The sequence below is a fragment of the Salvelinus fontinalis genome, chromosome 10 (genome assembly GCF_029448725.1).
Source record: "Salvelinus fontinalis isolate EN_2023a chromosome 10, ASM2944872v1, whole genome shotgun sequence".
In the NCBI taxonomy this organism is placed as follows: Eukaryota; Metazoa; Chordata; class Actinopteri; order Salmoniformes; family Salmonidae; genus Salvelinus; species Salvelinus fontinalis.
The window spans coordinates 28,534,015-28,555,596 of NC_074674.1; the positions used below are offsets into that span (position 1 = coordinate 28,534,015).

The window sequence follows — 21,582 nt, forward strand, 5'->3', positions numbered from 1 at the left end:
TCATAACCCTGCTGTTTCAATAAACACCATGTCATAAACACAAGCGATTTCCTCAGGCCGTGGATGGACCAATTTACCCATAGAGAGGAACTGAGGGGGAGGGTAGGAGGGATTGAAGATAGTCCACGGCAAAAACAGACTACATGAATACCATATATGTAGGCAATGTAATGTTCTTAAGATGGGGTACTGCCTAAAAGTAGTATCTATGTAGGTTTTCTGCCATTGCCTGTTCTAGATGTCAATGCACATCACATTTACCAAGTCGGTTTATTTTGGGTTTTTTAACAGACAAAAAAGCAATTCTACAAAAGCATCGCCTTGCTTGCATGCATGGTGTCTTTTACTAGGGCAGATCTGACTCTTCCTAAGCCAGCAGGTGAAGTCTAGCTTTGAAAAAGTTCAGACAGTCCTGCTGATCTTGTGTGTCCTGAAGGAGGCATGATTGCTGTGATAAGCCCTTCCCCAGTTCCTCTGTCCGGGGCCGCACAGAAGCAGTGTCTTGAAGGTGACAGAAGTGCTCGTTGCAGAGAGCGTAGCAGACTGGGTTGATGGTGCTGTTGATGTAGCAGAACCAATCGCCCAGCTGCCACAGCTTCTCAGGCACAGAGTGTAGGAGATGGACACCAGCACCATAGTGTTTTAGGGTGTCCAGGACAGGATAAAGGCCAGAAGGACAGCACTCAGGGTCCTAGCTGCCTTCTTCCAGATGGTCATGTTCCTCTTGGCTTTGGTCTGCTTGTAGTGTCTGGCGTCTGAAGATATGGAGCCTCTCAGGGAGGACTGCCTGCCCTGTGGACCAGCTGCACTGTCCCTTGCCCTAGACGTTATGGGTTTGTGGGTCCCTCCAGTGTCCCTGCTCTGGACGACTCTTAGTGGGATCATGGTTTTAGGGCTTGAATTAGCGCTTACCCCCTGCTGCTTCTGAACTGGTTCTTCCTCTGAGGAGGAGACATCGACAGTAGGTTCTTCCTCATCTACATTACAGGTGCTGTCTCTGCAGCCCTCCCTCTAGCTACCCCTGGTGTTGCTATTCTCCTCTCCCTGCTCTGCTTAGGCTCCTCTCACAAGGAAGCAGCCCTGAGACCCCTCACTGCTCTGTTCCCTGCCAGCAGACACCTCCCTGGACCTGCTCGCACTGCTCTTGGTGCTGCTGGAGTAAACAGCCCTTCCCTCAGATCCATGGGAGGCCCCTCCACCGCTCCCAGACCCCAGCAGCCACTCCAGAACCTGGGCTTGCTTCTCAATCTCCCAGTAGGTCTTCCAGTACAGGATGCCCATGATGGTGACAGGAAGCTAGAAGGCAGCGATGGCCATACCGAATGTGAGAGCAGGCTCGGTCAGGAACGGGATAGAGCAGTCACCCTTGTCCTGCGAGCACCTGCCCACCACTTGGGGCCAGAACAAGATGGCTGGCCCTCACAGGATGAATGACGCTGCCCGGCCCTGTAGCTGAGATGTCTGATGACGGAGTAGAAGCGGTCGAAGTTGATGACCAGCAGGTTCATGACAGAGCCACATAGTCCACAGCCAGCCAGACGTAACAGGCCCAGGCCCCAGTGTCCCATGATGATGTAAACAGTGTAGAGGCTCATAGAAACCATTCCCAGGATCAGCAAGAAATAGTTGCTTACAGTAGTTCACTGTTGACCTGGAAGGAGATCAATGATAGTGACCAAAGAGAGAGGTCCTGTGATGAGTACGATCACCACCACTTCTCATATCTCATGCCCTCCCCATGGATCTGCTGTCACATCGGTGATCTCACTAGTCTGGGAGACACAGGAGTGGTTCATCCTTCACAAAGCGATGCTGAGTGAAGTGGTGGAGCATAAGTCATTCTTCTTTATGACAGGGAATCGCTGATGAGGACATCTGACCTGAAGCTATCACCTCAGGGCCAACTGCAGAACAGGTGATCAGTCATGAGCTGGAACAGTTTCCAACAGCCATGACTTTTATACATGTTTTCTCATGAATTTAGATAATTTGTTTTAAAACTGTTCAGGTGGTATAATTAGAGAAATGTCATTGTAGTAAATTCCATGATCATTTCTCCAGCAAGGACAGTTCTGTGAAACTCATTAATATGTAAACCCTTCAGTTTACACACCATGTTTGAAGTCCTGCCTTTCTGTTGACTCAGACTAGGTAACATGTTGTTACTAAGATACATTTATTTTTCATAACTGTTAGTGTTTGATGAGTTTACTGCTGTATGCTAACAAGAGCATATGATTTAAAGGGAGAGAAATGTGTCAGTCAATAATGTTCCTGATGGAGAATTAGTTTGCATACAGAATTTAAATAAGCAGTATTGGTATATGGTGGCAAATTGCAATTGTGATAATTGTGAATACTTTGGGATATGAACTTAGTTGTAGTTCTTGTAGGACTACTGATACTGAACGGTAAACTCGATAGGGAGAAATCCACCGCTCAATTACACGCTCTAATAATGTATCCCTTCATGCAAAAATAAACCTTGTAAAGAAACTATTTATGGTCACGATTACTGCTGCAATAATTAATTCAATTTACGACTGCTTTAAACAAGTGTTTATGTTATGCATCAACCAGTGGAGGCTGCTGAGGGGAGGACGGCTCATAATAATCGCTGGAACAGAGCAAATGAAATGACATCAAACACGTGGAAACCGTCTGTTTAATGTATTTGATACCCTTCCACTTATTTCACTCCAGGCATTACAATGAGCCCATCCTCCCCAATTAAGGTACCACCAACCTCCTGTGGCATCAACACTTACACTTGTATTGGATGGTGTCCATATACCCATAATAAGACAACAGGTTCATGCGATGGTCAATCCCTTGTGGTTGAAGTCGTAAAGGTACAGTATAGAAAAGGAGTTACTAGTCATAGGCCATCCAATGACAGAAACTTTGCCGCCGGTGTCTATTTTGGTCAACCTTGCTGTTTGTGTGTAGATTTTATTATGCATAGGAATTATTGCTCCTCAAATGGCTTGGTCCTAAGGTGAGGCATGGTGTGTTCTTAGAAGATAAGGTGAAGCATGGTGTGTTAGAAGATAAAACATGAAGAGTACAGAAGAAACCGATGTAACGAGAGGTTCCTGCCACATGTGTAGCCTACATAATGTGTCAGGCAGGCTACTATGCAAACTCAAGCAGCTGACATCCAGCTACCACCTCACAAATAATTTCCTTCAACTTACTCCTGTACTCCAGTAAATTAGCACATTTAGATAACTTCTCAATGTTTACAGATGTCAATAAAGCGTTTATTAAAGTGCATGGCAAAGTAATCACCCTGGAAATCTTGATTGGACTCACACACATGATGATAAATAAGAGCACGATATCTAGAATATATTATATTTAGTATAACTGGGTTAAACTGTAGGTCTATGTAACCGATGTGAAATGGCTAGCTAGTTAGCGGTGGTGCGCGCTAATAGCGTTTCAATCGGTGACGTCACTCGCTCTGAGACCTTGAAGTAGTTGTTCCCCTTGCTCTGCAAGGCGCGGCTTTTGTGGAGCGATGGGTAACGATGCTTCGAGGGTGGCTGTTGTCGATGTGTGCAGAGGGTCCCTGGTTCGAGCCCAGGTAGGGGCGAGGAGAGGGATGGAAGCTATACTGTAACATTGATGCTGTTGACCCGGATCACTGGTTGCTGTGGAAAAGGAGGTCAAAAGAGGGCCGAGGAGAGGAACGGAAGCTATAATGTTACATCTACATAGTTCTGTTCTCACTAATTCACATGCATGCACGCACACACATATACACACACACACACGCAGTCTTTCCACCAGTCTGCATGTCTGTATTTCAGAATTTTAAATCTGAACCCTAGATCATCTTTCAACTAATATTTTATCTGTACTTGTTTTCTGCCGTGTGATTTGCAACACAATATTCATACAGTTGTATATTGTTGTGAGCTCAGAGTGCTGGCGCAGTGGGAATGGATTGGCTGTTATGTTTAACATCCACAACCTGGTACAATGACAGGCCTGGTACAATGGGCCTGGTACAATGACAAGGATGAAATTACTTTTACAACCCTTTCATCTGCTGTGTTTGGTGCCTGAGAGCACCAGGAACAATGTATCATATTGAATGATGCCATATCACACTGGATAAGTTGTAAAAATAATCTGTTGTTATAACTGGGAAAACTTAATTACCTTGTTATTTTCAATTTACCAGCCTCTCATCTGTGGATCCAAATGAAGATAAGGAAATGGGGGTTTCAGTCCCCAATATGTTCATCATTAGGACTGCGATGGGAAACGTGTGTGTGCGTACGTACTTGCAGCATGTGTGCATGTACTGTATATGAGTGGATGGCAGTGTGTGCAGCATATGGTAAGCAGAGATGGGTTTCTGTCTGCATGGCTCCCTCTGGACTCGTATCAGAAGGATGTATTTGCTTTGAGAGACTATCAGGCTAGTAACAGCTTATTGCAGCTCCTCAGGGGTTAATGAGTAAACGACAGGTCTGGAATCAGTGAAAGTTAGAGGTTGACACTGGGACTGTTTCCCCTGTTGTCTTCCCACTGGGCACACCCTGGTTGAATCAACGTTGTTTCCACGTCATTTCAATGAAATTATGTCGAACCAACGTGGAATAGACATTGAATTGCCGTCTATGCCCAGAGGGCCCCACCCATCACTTCTCAGAGCTTAACAGTTGTATGTACAGTAACTTAAGGACTTAAGGAGAGAGACATGGATTGTTATTGCACAGATTTTATTTATTGCACTCAACAACATACAAAAGTTCTCAATGATCAGAGATCATGTCTAAAGTAACGAATCTCAGTGCTGGAATATCTGGCGGCTCCAACCTAACAGAATAAAACATTGAGGAACAACACTTCATACACAGATCTTCCATGTGAGAACTAAATCAGGGTTTTATTTGGTGCTCTGACCTGAACTGCTAACAGAGGCAGGATTTATGACTGGTTGGTTGGTAGTGGGGACTCCTTGGTGGTCTTCCTATCTCAGTAGGTACTTAATAAAGGACTACCCTGGACATACGACAGGTGACTAAACCTGGGATACTTAGCAGCACCAGCAACCAGCCTGTACAACTCAACAGTCTCTACTCCTCTACTCCTTATTTGAAATGTAAAAAATGTTGAGTGGCTGAAATCAAAAAGCAGAACTATACTGAACAAAAATATAATTGCAACATGTTAAGTGTTGGTCCCATGTTTCATGAGCTGAAATTAAAGATCCCAGAAATGTTCCATACGCACAAAAAGCGTATTTCTCTCAAATTTTGAAAACAAATTTGATTACATCCCTATTAGTGAGCATTTCTGCTTTGCGAAAATAATACATCCACCTAACAGGTGTGGCATATCAAGAAGCTGATTAAACAGCATGATCATTACACATGGGCACCTTGTGCTGGGGACAATAAAAGGCCACTCTGTCACACAACACAATGCCACAGATGTCTCAAGTTTTGAGGGAGCGTGCAATTGGCATGCTGACTGCAGGAATGTCCACCAGAGCTGTTGCCAGAGAATTGAATGTTCATTTCTCTACCATAAGCCACCTCCATCGTCGCTTTAGAGAATTTGGGAGTACATCCAACCGGCCTCACAACCGCAGAGCACGTGTAACCATGCCAGCCCAAGATCTCCAAATCCGGCTTCTTCACCTGTAGGATCGTCTGAGACCAGCCACCCAGACAACTGATGAAACTGAGGAGTACTCCTGTCTGTAATAAAGCCCTTTTGTGGGGAAAAGCATATACTGATTGGCTGGGCCTGGCTCCTCAGTAGGTGGGCCAGACTCCCAAGTGGTTGGGCCTATGCCCTCCCAGGCCCACCCATGGCTGTGCCCCTGCCCATTCATGTGAAATCCATTGATTAGGGCCTAATGAATTTATTTCAATTTCCTTATATAAACTGTAACTCAGTACATTCTTTGAAATTGTTGCATGTTGCATTTATGTTTTCGTTCAGTGCAATAGTTTGATCACATAAAGAATGTATTCTGCAGTCCTTTCATTTGGCAAAAAGTTTGAGTCATTTGATCTGATCTGAAATCTAAATTATTTCAGGAAATCATATTCATGCTGTAAATAAATACCTATACGTTTTTGAGAAAATGGTTTGCTCTGCAAAATAGTATAAAGTATTGTAATCACAAGCACTTGACAAAAGAAATATATAAAATCTCTTGGAAATAATAAATAAAGATACTAAATCAAGGCGGTTCAGTGCTAAAAAGGATCTTAGCTGGCTTAAATAGAATAGTGGCTTAGAAAGTGATACAATTCAATATAACCTCATTCTCCTTTCATCAGATATAGGTGGACTGTGCTGATCTGAAGTGTCAGTCTTATTTAGTATCACTTTACAAAGTGACAAAAATATACTTCATTTTTCAGTTACAGTATATGATATTCTCACAAATATCATGGGAAGAATATGTTATTTAGTGCTTATATCAAAAACACCACAAATCTAGTCTGTCTGACGTAAATTTTTTGTAAAACTATGTAAAATATTTAGTAAACATTTAGAAACAGTAAAAAGTAGGGTCTTGTAGACCTAATAATCATTGTACAGTAATACAAACACTGATCGTCCCTAAACGTAGTGAACTATTACAACAGACCCGTACGCATGATATCAAAGGTTGTGACACTCATAGAAACATGTAGTCAATAGTAATAACACTTCTAAAAATGCTAAAATCGTAGATTTCACGTTAGCCTATTATTTACTTAGTTTGTAACAGTACATGTTGTGAGGCAAAACATGATTAATGAATCCTCTTTGGAGGAACTCGGTCAGTCACTTTACAAATTCTAGTCACATAATCTGCATCTCTTACGAATACTTCTTCTATTATAAGTCTATGATACGTTAACAACGTCCATTTTTCTTATTGCTTCGTTCATAGTACCTTACTGACAGTTCTATGCTCCACTGTACCCCAGCACTGCTAAACATTTGCACAAATGTACACACTGTATCACCACACAACAACGTAATGTCAGCTAGGTCATACATTGAAAACAAACACGGGCGTTCCAAACGTAAGGTCAAGAAACGAGGATTAGTCTACTGTATTATTTTTCCATTGGTCACTGCTGAACATTAGGTGTTGCTACGTATTAAAACACCAAACTTCGGAAGAAAAAGGTTTGTGCTATAGAAAAGACTGCTGTGTGTGTGCGTGTGTGTGCATGTGAGTAGGTTCTTCTATCCTTGAGGGGACCTTAAAATCCCCAAGAGTCACCACTGAGAGACAGAGAGAGAGAGACTGAGAGAGAGAGACTGAAACTATCCGGAAGTCCCCACAAGGAAAATTCTCCCTTGTGGACAAAGGCTATTTAGGATTAGGGCAAGGGTTAGGGAAAATTTTAGGTCCCCACAAGGATAGTAAAACGTGTGTGTGTATTTGTGTACAATGTCACCCAAGGATATCCTGTTTGTGGAACATCACATGTTAACTGTAGCATGATGTAGCTGAGGCTGTTTTTTTTGGCTTTAGGACAGAGTATCTCAGGGAGACAGAGGACTCCTGGACGTGGCAGCTGACAGGAAGGCAAATCAGGGTTGACATTCGACCCCAGCGTCAGCCTCACATCTGCCCAAAGAAGATGGAGCAGAGCAGGAAGATGGCATAGAGTAATATCAGCCCCAGGCCCAGACGGCGGTCCAGCTTCCAGTGGTTCAGATGGACACTCATGACCTGGGAGGTAAGAAGGGAAGAGGGGGAGGTGAAGAGAGAACAGGGGATGGGCAGATGGAGAGGGGTTTAATGGAAATGGGAAAGAAAAGTTGCATGAGGTAAAGAGAGGAATAGCTTGGCTATGACTGGGTGATTGCATAAGAGATGGAGCCACACAATGAACTTGTCTAGCACCGGTATGGTGATACTGATGGTTTGTTTAAATAGCAGGTTAGGAGAACTAACATGACAGGTTAGGAGAACTAATGTGGCAGGTTAGGATAACTAATGTGGCAGGTTAGAACTAACGTGGCAGGTTAGAACAAACATGGCAGGTTAGAACAAACATGGCAGGTTAGGAGAACTAATGTGGCAGGTTAGAACTAACGTGGCAGGTTAGCGGAACTAACGTGGCAGGTTAGGATAACTAATGTGGCAGGTTAAAACTAACGTGGCAGGTTAGGATAACTAATGTGGCAGGTTAGGAGAACTAAGGTGGCAGGTTAGGAGAACTAAGGTGGCAGGTTAGGAGAACTAAGGTGGCAGGTTAGGAGAACTAAGGTGGCAGGTTAGGAGAACTAAGGTGGCAGGTTAGGAGAACTAAGGTGGCAGGTTAGGAGAACTAAGGTGGCAGGTTAGAACTAACGTGGCAGGTTAGAACTAACGTGGCAGGTTAGGATAACTAACGTGACAGGTTAGGCGAACTAACTTGGTAGGTTAGGAGAACAAATGTGGCAGGTTAGGAGAACTAACGTGGCAGGTTAGGAGAACTAACGTGACAGGTTAGGCAAACTAACTTGGTAGGTTAGGAGAACAAATGTGGCAGGTTAGGATAACTAATGTGGCAGGTTAGGATAACTAACGTGACAGGTTAGGCGAACTAACTTGGTAGGTTAGGAGAACAAATGTAGCAGGTTAGGATAACTAACGTGACAGGTTAGGAGAAATAATGTGGCAGGTTAGGAGAACTAAGGTGGCAGGTTAGGAGAACTAAGGTGGCAGGTTAGAACTAACGTGGCAGGTTAGGATAACTAATGTGGCAGGTTAGGATAACTAAGGTGGCAGGTTAGGAGAACTAAGGTGGCAGGTTAGAACTAACATGGCAGGTTAGAACTAACGTGGCAGGTTAGGAAAACTAATGTGGCAGGTTAGGAGAAATAATGTGGCAGGTTAGGAGAACTAAGGTGGCAGGTTAGGAGAACTAAGGTGGCAGGTTAGAACTAACGTGGCAGGTTAGGATAACTAATGTGGCAGGTTAGGATAACTAACGTGACAGGTTAGGTGAACTAACTTGGTAGGTTAGGAGAACAAATGTGGCAGGTTAGGAGAACTAATGTGGCAGGTTAGGAGAACTGATGTGGCATGTTAGGATAACTAACGTGACAGGTTAGGCAAACTAACTTGGTAGGTTAGGAGAACAAATGTGGCAGGTTAGGAGAACTAACGTGACAGGTTAGGAGAAATAATGTGGCAGGTTAGGAGAACTAAGGTGGCAGGTTAGGAGAACTAAGGTGGCAGGTTAGAACTAACATGGCAGGTTAGAACTAACGTGGCAGGTTAGGATAACTAATGTGGCAGGTTAGGAGAAATAATGTGGCAGGTTAGGAGAACTAAGGTGGCAGGTTAGGAGAACTAAGGTGGCAGGTTAGGAGAACTAAGGTGGCAGGTTAGGAGAACTAAGGTGGCAGGTTAGGAGAACTAAGGTGGCAGGTTAGAACTAACGTGGCAGGTTAGGATAACTAATGTGGCAGGTTAGGATAACTAACGTGACAGGTTAGGCGAACTAACTTGGTAGGTTAGGAGAACAAATGTGGCAGGTTAGGAGAACTAATGTGGCAGGTTAGGAGAACTAATGTGGCAGGTTAGGAGAACTAATGTGGCATGTTAGGATAACTAACGTGACAGGTTAGGCAAACTAACTTGGTAGGTTAGGAGAACAAATGTGGCAGGTTAGGATAACTAATGTGGCAGGTTAGGATAACTAACGTGACAGGTTAGGCGAACTAACTTGGTAGGTTAGGAGAACAAATGTGGCAGGTTAGGAGAACTAATGTGGCAGGTTAGGAGAACTAATGTGGCAGGTTAGGAGAACTAATGTGGCAGGTTAGGAGAACTAATGTGGCAGGTTAGGAGAACTAATGTGGCAGGTTAGGAGAACTAATGTGGCAGGTTAGGAGAACTAACGTGGCAGGTTAGGAGAACTAACGTGGCAGGTTAGAACTAACGTAGCAGGTTAGAACTAACGTAGCAGGTTAGAACTAACGTAGCAGGTTAGAACTAACGTGGCAGGTTAGAACTAACGTAGCAGGTTAGAACTAACGTAGCAGGTTAGAACTAACGTAGCAGGTTAGAACTAACGTAGCAGGTTAGAACTAATGTGGCAGGTTAGGAGAACTAACGTGGCAGGTTAGAACTAACGTAGCAGGTTAGAACTAACGTAGCAGGTTAGAACTAACGTAGCAGGTTAGAACTAACGTAGCAGGTTAGAACTAACGTAGCAGGTTAGAACTAACGTAGCAGGTTAGAACTAACGTAGCAGGTTAGAACTAACGTAGCAGGTTAGAACTAACGTAGCAGGTTAGAACTAACGTAGCAGGTTAGAACTAACGTGGCAGGTTAGAACTAACGTAGCAGGTTAGAACTAACGTAGCAGGTTAGAACTAACGTAGCAGGTTAGAACTAACGTGGCAGGTTAGAACTAACGTAGCAGGTTAGAACTAACGTGGCAGGTTAGCGGAACTAACGTGGCAGGTTAGGATAACTAATGTGGCAGGTTAAAACTAACGTGGCAGGTTAGGATAACTAATGTGGCAGGTTAGGAGAACTAATGTGGCAGGTTAGGAGAACTAAGGTGGCAGGTTAGGATAACTAATGTGGCAGGTTAAAACTAACGTGGCAGGTTAGGAGAACTAATGTGTCAGGTTAGGAGAACTAACGTGACAGGTTAGGCAAACTAACTTGGTAGGTTAGGAGAACAAATGTGGCAGGTTAGGATAACTAACGTGACAGGTTAGGCAAACTAACTTGGTAGGTTAGGAGAACTAATGTGGCAGGTTAGGAGAACTAATGTGGCAGGTTAGGAGAACTAATGTGGCAGGTTAGGAGAACTAACGTGGCAGGTTAGGAGAACTAACGTGGCAGGTTAGGAGAACTAACGTGGCAGGTTAGGAGAACTAACGTGGCAGGTTAGGAGAACTAACGTGGCAGGTTAGAACTAACGTAGCAGGTTAGAACTAAAGCAGGTTAGAACTAACGTAGCAGGTTAGAACTAACGTAGCAGGTTAGAACTAACGTGGCAGGTTAGAACTAACGTGGCAGGTTAGAACTAACGTAGCAGGTTAGAACTAACGTGGCAGGTTAGAACTAACGTGGCAGGTTAGAACTAACGTAGCAGGTTAGAACTAACGTGGCAGGTTAGAACTAACGTAGCAGGTTAGAACTAGCGTAGCAGGTTAGGAGAACTAACGTAGCAGGTTAGGAGAACTAATGTAGCAGGTTAGAACTAACGTGGCAGGTTAGAACTAACGTAGCAGGTTAGAACTAATGTGGCAGGTTAGGAGAACAAACGTGGCAGGTTAGGAGAACTAACGTGGCAGGTTATCAGAACTAACGTGGCAGGTTATCAGAACTAACGTGGCAGGTTAGGATAACTAATGTGACAGGTTAGGCAAACTAATGTGACAGGTTAGGCAAACTAAGGTGGCAGGTTAGGAGAACTAAGGTGGCAGGTTAGGAGAACTAAGGTGGCAGGTTAGGAGAACTAAGGTGGCAGGTTAGAACTAACGTGGCAGGTTAGGATAACTAATGTGTCAGGTTAGGATAACTAACGTGACAGGTTAGGCAAACTAACTTGGTAGGTTAGGAGAACAAATGTGGCAGGTTAGGATAACTAACGTGACAGGTTAGGAGAAATAATGTGGCAGGTTAGGAGAACTAAGGTGGCAGGTTAGGAGAACTAAGGTGGCAGGTTAGGAGAACTAAGGTGGCAGGTTAGAACTAACATGGCAGGTTAGAACTAACGTGGCAGGTTAGAACTAACGTGGCAGGTTAGAACTAACGTGGCAGGTTAGGATAACTAATGTGGCAGGTTAGGATAACTAACGTGGCAGGTTAGAACTAACGTAGCAGGTTAGAACTAACGTAGCAGGTTAGAACTAACGTGGCAGGTTAGAACTAACGTGGCAGGTTAGAACTAACGTAGCAGGTTAGAACTAACGTAGCAGGTTAGAACTAACGTGGCAGGTTAGAACTAACGTAGCAGGTTAGAACTAACGTAGCAGGTTAGAACTAACGTGGCAGGTTAGAACTAACGTAGCAGGTTAGAACTAGCGTAGCAGGTTAGGAGAACTAACGTAGCAGGTTAGGAGAACTAATGTAGCAGGTTAGAACTAACGTGGCAGGTTAGAACTAACGTAGCAGGTTAGAACTAATGTGGCAGGTTAGGAGAACAAACGTGGCAGGTTAGGAGAACTAACGTGGCAGGTTATCAGAACTAACGTGGCAGGTTATCAGAACTAACGTGGCAGGTTAGGATAACTAATGTGACAGGTTAGGCAAACTAATGTGACAGGTTAGGCAAACTAACGTGGCAGGTTAGGAGAACTAAGGTGGCAGGTTAGGAGAACTAAGGTGGCAGGTTAGGAGAACTAAGGTGGCAGGTTAGGAGAACTAAGGTGGCAGGTTAGAACTAACGTGGCAGGTTAGGATAACTAAGGTGGCAGGTTAGGAGAACTAAGGTGGCAGGTTAGGAGAACTAAGGTGGCAGGTTAGGAGAACTAAGGTGGCAGGTTAGAACTAACGTGGCAGGTTAGGATAACTAATGTGTCAGGTTAGGATAACTAACGTGACAGGTTAGGCAAACTAACTTGGTAGGTTAGGAGAACAAATGTGGCAGGTTAGGATAACTAACGTGACAGGTTAGGAGAAATAATGTGGCAGGTTAGGAGAACTAAGGTGGCAGGTTAGGAGAACTAAGGTGGCAGGTTAGGAGAACTAAGGTGGCAGGTTAGAACTAACATGGCAGGTTAGAACTAACGTGGCAGGTTAGAACTAACGTGGCAGGTTAGGATAACTAATGTGGCAGGTTAGGATAACTAATGTGGCAGGTTAGGAGAAATAATGTGGCAGGTTAGGAGAACTAAGGTGGCAGGTTAGGAGAACTAAGGTGGCAGGTTAGAACTAACGTGGCAGGTTAGGATAACTAATGTGGCAGGTTAGGATAACTAACGTGACAGGTTAGGCGAACTAACTTGGTAGGTTAGGAGAACAAATGTGGCAGGTTAGGAGAACTAATGTGGCAGGTTAGGAGAACTAATGTGGCATGTTAGGATAACTAACGTGACAGGTTAGGCAAACTAACTTGGTAGGTTAGGAGAACAAATGTGGCAGGTTAGGATAACTAATGTGGCAGGTTAGGATAACTAACGTGGCAGGTTAGGAGAACTAATGTGTCAGGTTAGGAGAACTAACGTGACAGGTTAGGCGAACTAACTTGGTAGGTTAGGAGAACAAATGTGGCAGGTTAGGATAACTAACGTGACAGGTTAGGCAAACTAAATTGGTAGGTTAGGAGAACAAATGTGGCAGGTTAGGAGAACTAATGTGGCAGGTTAGGAGAACTAATGTGGCAGGTTAGGAGAACTAACGTGGCAGGTTAGGAGAACTAACGTGGCAGGTTAGGAGAACTAACGTGGCAGGTTAGGAGAACTAACGTGGCAGGTTAGGAGAACTAACGTGGCAGGTTAGAACTAACGTAGCAGGTTAGAACTAACGTAGCAGGTTAGAACTAACGTAGCAGGTTAGAACTAACGTGGCAGGTTAGAACTAACGTGGCAGGTTAGAACTAACGTGGCAGGTTAGAACTAACGTAGCAGGTTAGGAGAACTAACGTAGCAGGTTAGGAGAACTAACGTAGCAGGTTAGGAGAACTAACGTAGCAGGTTAGGAGAACTAACGTAGCAGGTTAGGAGAACTAACGTAGCAGGTTAGGAGAACTAACGTGGCAGGTTAGAACTAACGTGGCAGGTTAGAACTAACGTGGCAGGTTAGAACTAACGTGGCAGGTTAGGAGAACTAACGTAGCAGGTTAGAACTAACGTGGCAGGTTAGAACTAACGTGGCAGGTTAGAACTAACGTGGCAGGTTAGAACTAACGTGGCAGGTTAGAACTAACGTAGCAGGTTAGAACTAACGTAGCAGGTTAGAACTAACGTAGCAGGTTAGAACTAACGTGGCAGGTTAGGAGAACTAACGTGGCAGGTTAGGAGAACTAACGTGGCAGGTTAGGAGAACTAACGTGGCAGGTTAGGAGAACTAACGTGGCAGGTTAGGAGAACTAACGTGGCAGGTTATCAGAACTAACGTGGCAGGTTATCAGAACTAACGTGACAGGTTAGGCAAACTAACGTGGCAGGTTAGGATAACTAACGTGGCAGGTTAGGATAACTAACGTGGCAGGTTAGGAGAACTAACGTGGCAGGTTAGGAGAACTAACGTGGCAGGTTAGGAGAACTAACGTGGCAGGTTAGGAGAACTAACGTGGCAGGTTAGGAGAACTAACGTGGCAGGTTAGGAGAACTAACGTGGCAGGTTAGGAGAACTAACGTGGCAGGTTAGAACTAACGTAGCAGGTTAGAACTAACGTAGCAGGTTAGGAGAACTAACGTAGCAGGTTAGAACTAACGTAGCAGGTTAGAACTAACGTGGCAGGTTAGAACTAACGTGGCAGGTTAGGAGAACTAACGTGGCAGGTTAGGAGAACTAACGTGGCAGGTTAGGAGAACTAACGTGGCAGGTTAGGAGAACTAACGTGGCAGGTTAGGAGAACTAACGTGGCAGGTTAGGAGAACTAACGTGGCAGGTTATCAGAACTAACGTGGCAGGTTAGGATAACTAATGTGACAGGTTAGGCAAACTAACGTGGCAGGTTAGGAGAACTAACGTGGCAGGTTAGGAGAACTAACGTGGCAGGTTAGGATAACTAACGTGGCAGGTTAGGATAACTAACGTGGCAGGTTAGGAGAACTAACGTGGCAGGTTAGGAGAACTAACGTGGCAGGTTAGGAGAACTAACGTGGCAGGTTAGGATAACTAATGTGGCAGGTTAGGAGATGGAGGTATAGGTAAGGAAAAGGGTTATAGATAGGCTTAGCTAAAATGCTACAGTTGTCAACAACTTTAATCCCCGACAACTAGTTGGTGCTGTGGTAGCCACAATGGTACAAACCATCAGTATCATAACACCGGAACCACACCCTGCTCCAGAAAGACTCTGTCTTGTTTGCCGCCATCCTGCTTGTTGTCCATAACAAATATCTTGTAAAAACCTTAAATACCAGTAAAACTATGATCATCCTGTGTTTGTGGTGTGTAAGAAAAGACTTGTAAAAAGTGAAACACCAATAAAATTGTGAAACACCAATAGAATTGTGATACGTGTGTTATGTGGTTAAATGATGGTCAGAACCAGATGTCCAGTGAAACAGTAACTGATGGTGGCACGAACGCATGCACACACACTTACTGTGAGGAAGACAGAGGCCAGCAGCAGGACGACAGAATACACCAGGCCCTTGTTATTGATGTAGACCTGTGAAGAAGAGGAGGATGAGAGGGGTCAGATGTCGATGATTGTTAAATGTCCATAGAGAGAGAGTTTTAATGAACCCACCAATGATCCGTTGTCCACCACCAGAGTGCGCAGAGCCCAGGGAAAACCCAGCCCCAACAGGATGTCAAAGATATTACTGCCAATGGAGTTAGACACCGCCATGTCCCCCAAACCTGAGGAGAGAGGGAGAGTAAAGTCAAACTAAAGCAGTCTACACTACACCACCAGGACGTCAAGAGGGTGGTCAGGAGTCTGAAGATGAGAGGAAGTTGAAAAGAGAGGATGACTGGTACCTTGCCGAGCTACAATGAGGCTGGCCATGCAGTCTGGCACACTGGTGCCCGCTGCCAGGAAGGTGATGCCCATGATGTAGTCTGGGATGTCTAGTGTGTAGCTGATGATGGTGACCTAGTGGGCACACACAGCTAGATCAGAGACACCACACACACTCACCCTCTCAATATTATCCTACAACTCCTGGAACATTTCAAGGAGAAGTTCCAATATGGCCTTACGGCTCTGCTGTGAGTCCTTACCATCCACACCATGAGGTAGGAGAAGATGGCTATCCACAGGGTGGAGGCCACGAAGGTGACCATGAACCAGCGGTGCCAGCGTGGGTACACACAGTTAGGCACAGTGCAGTACAGCAGCAGGCCCAGGGGCCACGAGATCAGCCACTTGACCCGCGCACAGCAACCCCCTGCCATACACACATGAACAACAATATACTGTCGGTCACAGACCAGAACATACCAGAGCCGACACCCACTTTGTTTTCCTCTAATGCAATTTCAGCGAACGTCAGGGAAATTATCTGTAGCCTTTTACACTCGTACCCGTATACGGGTTGAAAATGGCAGATTTGGGCACTAATAAGTGCTAAAATTGGAAAGCAGTGACTGTACAGTAACCTGTTATACATGATGTCAGAGGTCTGGCTCTGCGCTTCACAGCTGTGTATGGGTTTTGACTGACAGCTGTTCTGAACTTGAGCACCGCGCACAACATGCTCCCATCCCTCCCGCTAATTGGGCAACCTTTACACATTTTTTGTTGTCTGAGTGAGGGAAATGCTGTATATTAAGATGACTCAATGTATTTTGAAAGATGAGGCGTTGAGGATTACAATAAATACCGCTTTGATGCCAGAAAAGCAATCCAAACACCTGTGAGTCCAAATGTGTACTTCACATGTTCAAATCCTAAAACTCATGTCATATACCGTGTCAACGTTTATGATCACTATGTTTGATGTAGAGTTACAAGATTACACGGCGTCATACCCGTGGTTTTTCTGAACAGTATTGTGAAGCAAATTTACCGTTGCACACACACCTGACTGCACTCATGACTCCTTTCTATGAGAACCAAAATGACCATCTGTTTTGTGAGGCCTTGTGAAAGCCAAACACAAGCCTAACAAGATCATATTTCATAACTAAGTCATGTTGTCAATAGAACATGCCTTCAAATCATGCCCACCTAACCCAGGATGCGATTTGCAATGGACCGTTTTTGGATTGCGTAAACAACAACCGTAATTGTGTGATGGCGGCGATGCAGGGTTGTGTTCCAAATTCAACTACTACAAGTGTGCTTGTTCTAGTTTCTCACAGCTAGGAGAGCTAAAAAAAACACTTTATAGTCATAAAAGTGCATTGAAATTGCGTTGGAACTGTGCACACTTTAGAGAGGCGAGTGGCCACTTAGAGATACTTCAAACCCTTGTAATTGGTTTTGTCTTATGTTGCACCTACCCCACATTTTACAATGTTACTGAATGTATCCAGAGTATTTTCAGATTTTGTTATATCACCTGGCCAATGCAGAGGCCTGAATGGCCCATCATCATCATCCTCCTCTTCCTCAGTGTGACAGCCCTCCGCTCCTGGCTTCTCTGCCCCTGCATCCCCTACCCTGGCCCTGTCAGGGATCTGCTTCTCCACACTGCCCCCATTCTCCAGACCTCCAGAGCCCAACCCCTTTAGAGGGGTGCCCCCTGCCGCTGGGCTGGCCTCCCCGTCCAGCTGGCTGTTGGGACTCCTGATCAATCTCTGTCTCTGTGTGGGAAAGAGAGAGAGAGAGTGAGAGAGAGTGAGAGTGCACATTAGCACTCCATAGTGGCTAATGTAGCCCCTTGTTGATGTTCCTCCAGTCTGAGTCCAATACCTCACTGATGAGCACACGGCCTGCCATGGTGAGCCTGGTGCGAGGGGAGAAGTGGGGGCTGATCATTATGCGCAGGCCGGCCTCGGAGAAGGACAGCTGGTGGGGGTTGAGGATCAGGAGCTCGTCCACCATCACCACCGGAGGAGACTCCTGACCCTGGGGTTGTCCTGCAGGGTGAGGGAGGGATGGGAAGAGGAGTAACACTTTACCTAAAGCCAATAGGCAGGTATAATGCATTATGATGCGATTATAATGCACTGTGAGACTTGTAATGAGCACAAAAAATCAATAGAAATCAATTAGGAAACAATACTGTGCAGCCGTATTCATTGACCTGGCCAAGGCTTTTGACTCTGTCAATCACCACATCCTCATTGGCAGACTCGACAGCCTTGGTTTCTCTAATGATTGCCTCGCCTGGTTCACCAACTACTTCTCTGATAGAGTTCAGTGTGTCAAATCGGAGGGTCTGTTGTCCGGGCCTCTGGCAGTCTCTATGGGGGTGCCACAGGGTTCAATTCTTGGACCGACTCTCTTCTCTGTTTACATCAATGATGTCGCTCTTGCTGCTGGTGATTCTCTGATCCACCTCTACGCAGACGACACTATTCTGTATACTTCTGGCCCTTCTTTTGACACTGTGTTAACAACCCTCCAGGCGAGCTTCAATGCCATACAACTCTCCTTCCGTGGCCTCCAACTGCTCTTAAATACAAGTAAAACCAAATGCATGCTCTTCAACCGATCGCTGCCTGCTCCTGCCCGCCTGTCCAACATCACTACTTTGGACGGCTCTGACTTAGAATATGTGGACAACTACAAATACCTAGGTGTCTGGTTAGACTGTAAACTCTCCTTCCAGACCCACATCAAACATCTCCAATCCAAAGTCAAATCTAGAATTGGCTTCCTATTCCGCAACAAAGCATCCTTTACTCATGCTGCCAAACATACCCTTGTAAAACTGACCATCCTACCAATCCTCGACTTCGGTGATGTCATTTACAAAATAGCCTCCAAAACCCTACTCAATAAATTGGATGCAGTCTATCACAGTGCCATCCGTTTTGTCACCAAAGCCCCATATACTACCCACCACTGCGACCTGTACACTCTCGTTGGCTGGCCCTCGCTTCATACTCGTCGCCAAACCCACTGGTTCCAGGTCATCTACAAGACCCTGCTAGGTAAAGTCCCCCCTTATCTCAGCTCGCTGGTCACCATAGCAGCACCTACCTGTAGCACGCGCTCCAGCAGGTATATCTCTCTAGTCACCCCCAAAACCAATTCTTCCTTTGGACGCCTCTCCTTCCAGTTCTCTGCTGCCAATGACTGGAACGAACTACAAAAATCTCTGAAACTGGAAACACCTATCTCCCTCACTAGCTTTAAGCACCAGCTGTCAGAGCAGCTCATAGATTACTGCACCTGTACATAACCCATCTACAATTTAGCCCAAACAACTACCTCTTTACCTACTGTATTTATTTATTAATTTATTTTGCTCCTTCGCACCCCATTATTTCTGTCTCTACTTTGCACTTTCTTCCAATGCAAACCAACCATTCCAGTGTTTTTTATTTTTTATTTTACTTGCTGTGTTGTACTCACTTCGCCTCCATGGCCTTTTTATATTTTATTTATTTATACATATATCTTTTTGCCTTCACCTCCCTTATCTCACCTCACTTGCTCACATTGTATATAGACTTATTTTTTTTCACTGTATTATTGACTATATGTTTGTTTTTACTCCATGTGTAACTATGTGTTGTTGTATGTGTCGAACTGCTTTGCTTTATCTTGGCCAGGTCGCAATTGTAAATGAGAACGTGTTCTCAATTTGCCTACCTGGTTAAATAAAGGTTAAATAAAATAAAATAAATAAAAATAACAGCCACAGCTTCTAACACTCAGACAGTGAGAGCTGTAAGGAGCTCCAATCCAGACCTTTCCTGAGCAGCACCATGTTGGTGTTACAGGTGAGTCCGTCCTCTGCCATCTCCTCGTCTCTGAGTCCCTCACTGACAAGGCAGCACTGACCCGGGCCCCCAAACCGACGTTGCACACATCCCCTGATCTGGGAGTTGAACCTGAAACCACAAAACAGCTGTCATATGAGAAACATAGCACAAGCAGACACTAGCTACATGCTCTGTAGATTTAGGACTCTTGTGAGAGGTGTTTCAGCATACTCACTTCATGATAAGAATGTAAACTCCATACATGGTCATTAGGAGCACGGCCTCCCACCTACAATCAGAGAAATACACAGTTCAACTACCACCTAAAACCAGTAAACAGTTCAACTACCACTTAAAACCAGTAAACAGTTCGATCAGAGAAATACACAGTTCAACTACCACCTAAAACCTGTAAACAGTTCAACTACCACTTAAAACCAGTAAACAGCTCAATCAGAGAAATACACAGTTCAACTACCACCTAAAACCTGTAAACAGTTCAACTACCACTTAAAACCAGTAAACAGCTCAATCAGAGAAATACACAGTTCAACTACCACCTAAAACCTGTAAACAGTTCAACTACCACTTAAAACCAGTAAACAGTTCAATCAAAGAAATACACAGTTCAACTACCACCTAAAACCAGTAAACATTTCAATTAGAGAAATACACAGTTCAACAACAACCTAAAACCAGTAAACTGTTCAATCAGAGAAACACACAGTTTAACTACCACTTAAAACCAGTAAACTGTTAAATCAGAGAAACACACAGTTTAACTACCACTTAAAACCAGTAAACAGTTCAATTAGAGAAATACACAGTTCAAAAAAAAAAAAAAAAAAAAGAGAATTCTCCGTGAACTTGAGTGGAGACCAGAGCAATCGATCTCAGGCTCATAGATTAAGAGCATTTAGTAGATCACAGATTAACACTTTTACCCACGACAACATAAAGTAATCAACATAACGTTTACACATTCCCCTCACAATTCGTACCCTTTGTATGCTTGACGGATTTTAACACAATTATATAAATGTTATCAATCTATCAACTAATACTGAATGCATGATCTTCTTAACCTTAGATGTTTTAAGATCCTCACATACTATGAATTTACTAATACTGTTTAATGTATAACAGGCTATTAGTATTTCCTTTAACCTGTCACACTACCACCTAAAACCAGTAAACAGTTCAATTACCACCTAAAACCAGTAAACAGTTCAACTACCACCTAAAACCAGTAAACAGTTCAACTACCACCTAAAACCAGTAAACAGTTCAACTACCACCTAAAACCAGTAAACAGTTCAACTACCACCTAAAACCGGCAAACTGCTATTTTACTGTAATTTTACAATTCTGACGTGTAACATTGAGACTTTTGGCAGCATTAATCATGATAAAACTCACCAGACAACTTTTGCATCGTATATAACCTACAAAGAGAAAGTTAACACATTAAAATAGTCACAGCTGCATTTCATGCCATCATTTCACTATGTACAGGCAGATTATACAGCACTGTAATTGTAGAGCACAAGTAAGCTACTGTATACTGGTCTCTAAATGCATTTGATTGTGTGGTCTTAATTTCCCCTCCTCCCTCCCTTGTCTGCCTCACCAGGATGAGAGCCAGCACAGAGAAGATGTAGTAGGTGGAGTCCCTGAACAGAGACCACCACGTCAGAACCACCGTCTGCAGAGGGGGAGGAGCCACACAGAGAGAGATTCCACTAACAGACAACCAACACACAGCTAAATCAAGGTGAAGTCCTCAGGTTCACTCAGCCAGTGCATGTGTAGAATCATTTCTAAAATACGTTTCCATGTATTCATGAGCTCTTCAGCCATGGCTAGCTACACTGTTAAGACCATAAAGGTGTGTAGTCTCTGACAGGTCTCTACCTGGCCCGCAAAGATGCCACAAACACCAATGATGACCAGGATGTTGAAGACAGCTGAACCCACGATGGTGCCGACCCCCACGTCTCCTTTAGTGATGAACACACCTGAGATGGAAAGAGAGGTGTGGGAGGGGCTGTAGTGACAATTACATTTTAGTGGATGAAACCAACGGTTATCCCAATGTGTTCTATACGTTGATGTAGAATGAAAGACCATTCATATTGACTCTGCTGACA

General features: G+C 44.3%; 1 protein-coding gene and 1 pseudogene across 1 annotated transcript in view; both read right to left on the reverse strand.

Annotated features, from left to right (window-relative positions):
• Nucleotides 1–402: 402 nt before the first annotated feature.
• Nucleotides 403–4,304, reverse strand: LOC129863269 (muscarinic acetylcholine receptor M3-like; annotated as a pseudogene).
• Nucleotides 4,305–4,719: 415 nt separating this feature from the next.
• Nucleotides 4,720–21,582, reverse strand: part of LOC129863928 (sodium/potassium/calcium exchanger 3-like) — a gene marked incomplete in the record, with an annotated part of 27,928 nt that continues 11,065 nt past the window's right edge. The window contains 12 exon segments of the mRNA XM_055936368.1: nucleotides 4,720–7,708; nucleotides 15,210–15,275; nucleotides 15,357–15,469; nucleotides 15,590–15,704; nucleotides 15,833–15,999; nucleotides 17,116–17,359; nucleotides 17,469–17,635; nucleotides 19,419–19,561; nucleotides 19,668–19,721; nucleotides 20,852–20,877; nucleotides 21,063–21,137; nucleotides 21,347–21,450. Coding sequence (XP_055792343.1) covers nucleotides 7,598–7,708; nucleotides 15,210–15,275; nucleotides 15,357–15,469; nucleotides 15,590–15,704; nucleotides 15,833–15,999; nucleotides 17,116–17,359; nucleotides 17,469–17,635; nucleotides 19,419–19,561; nucleotides 19,668–19,721; nucleotides 20,852–20,877; nucleotides 21,063–21,137; nucleotides 21,347–21,450 — 1,385 coding nt within the window.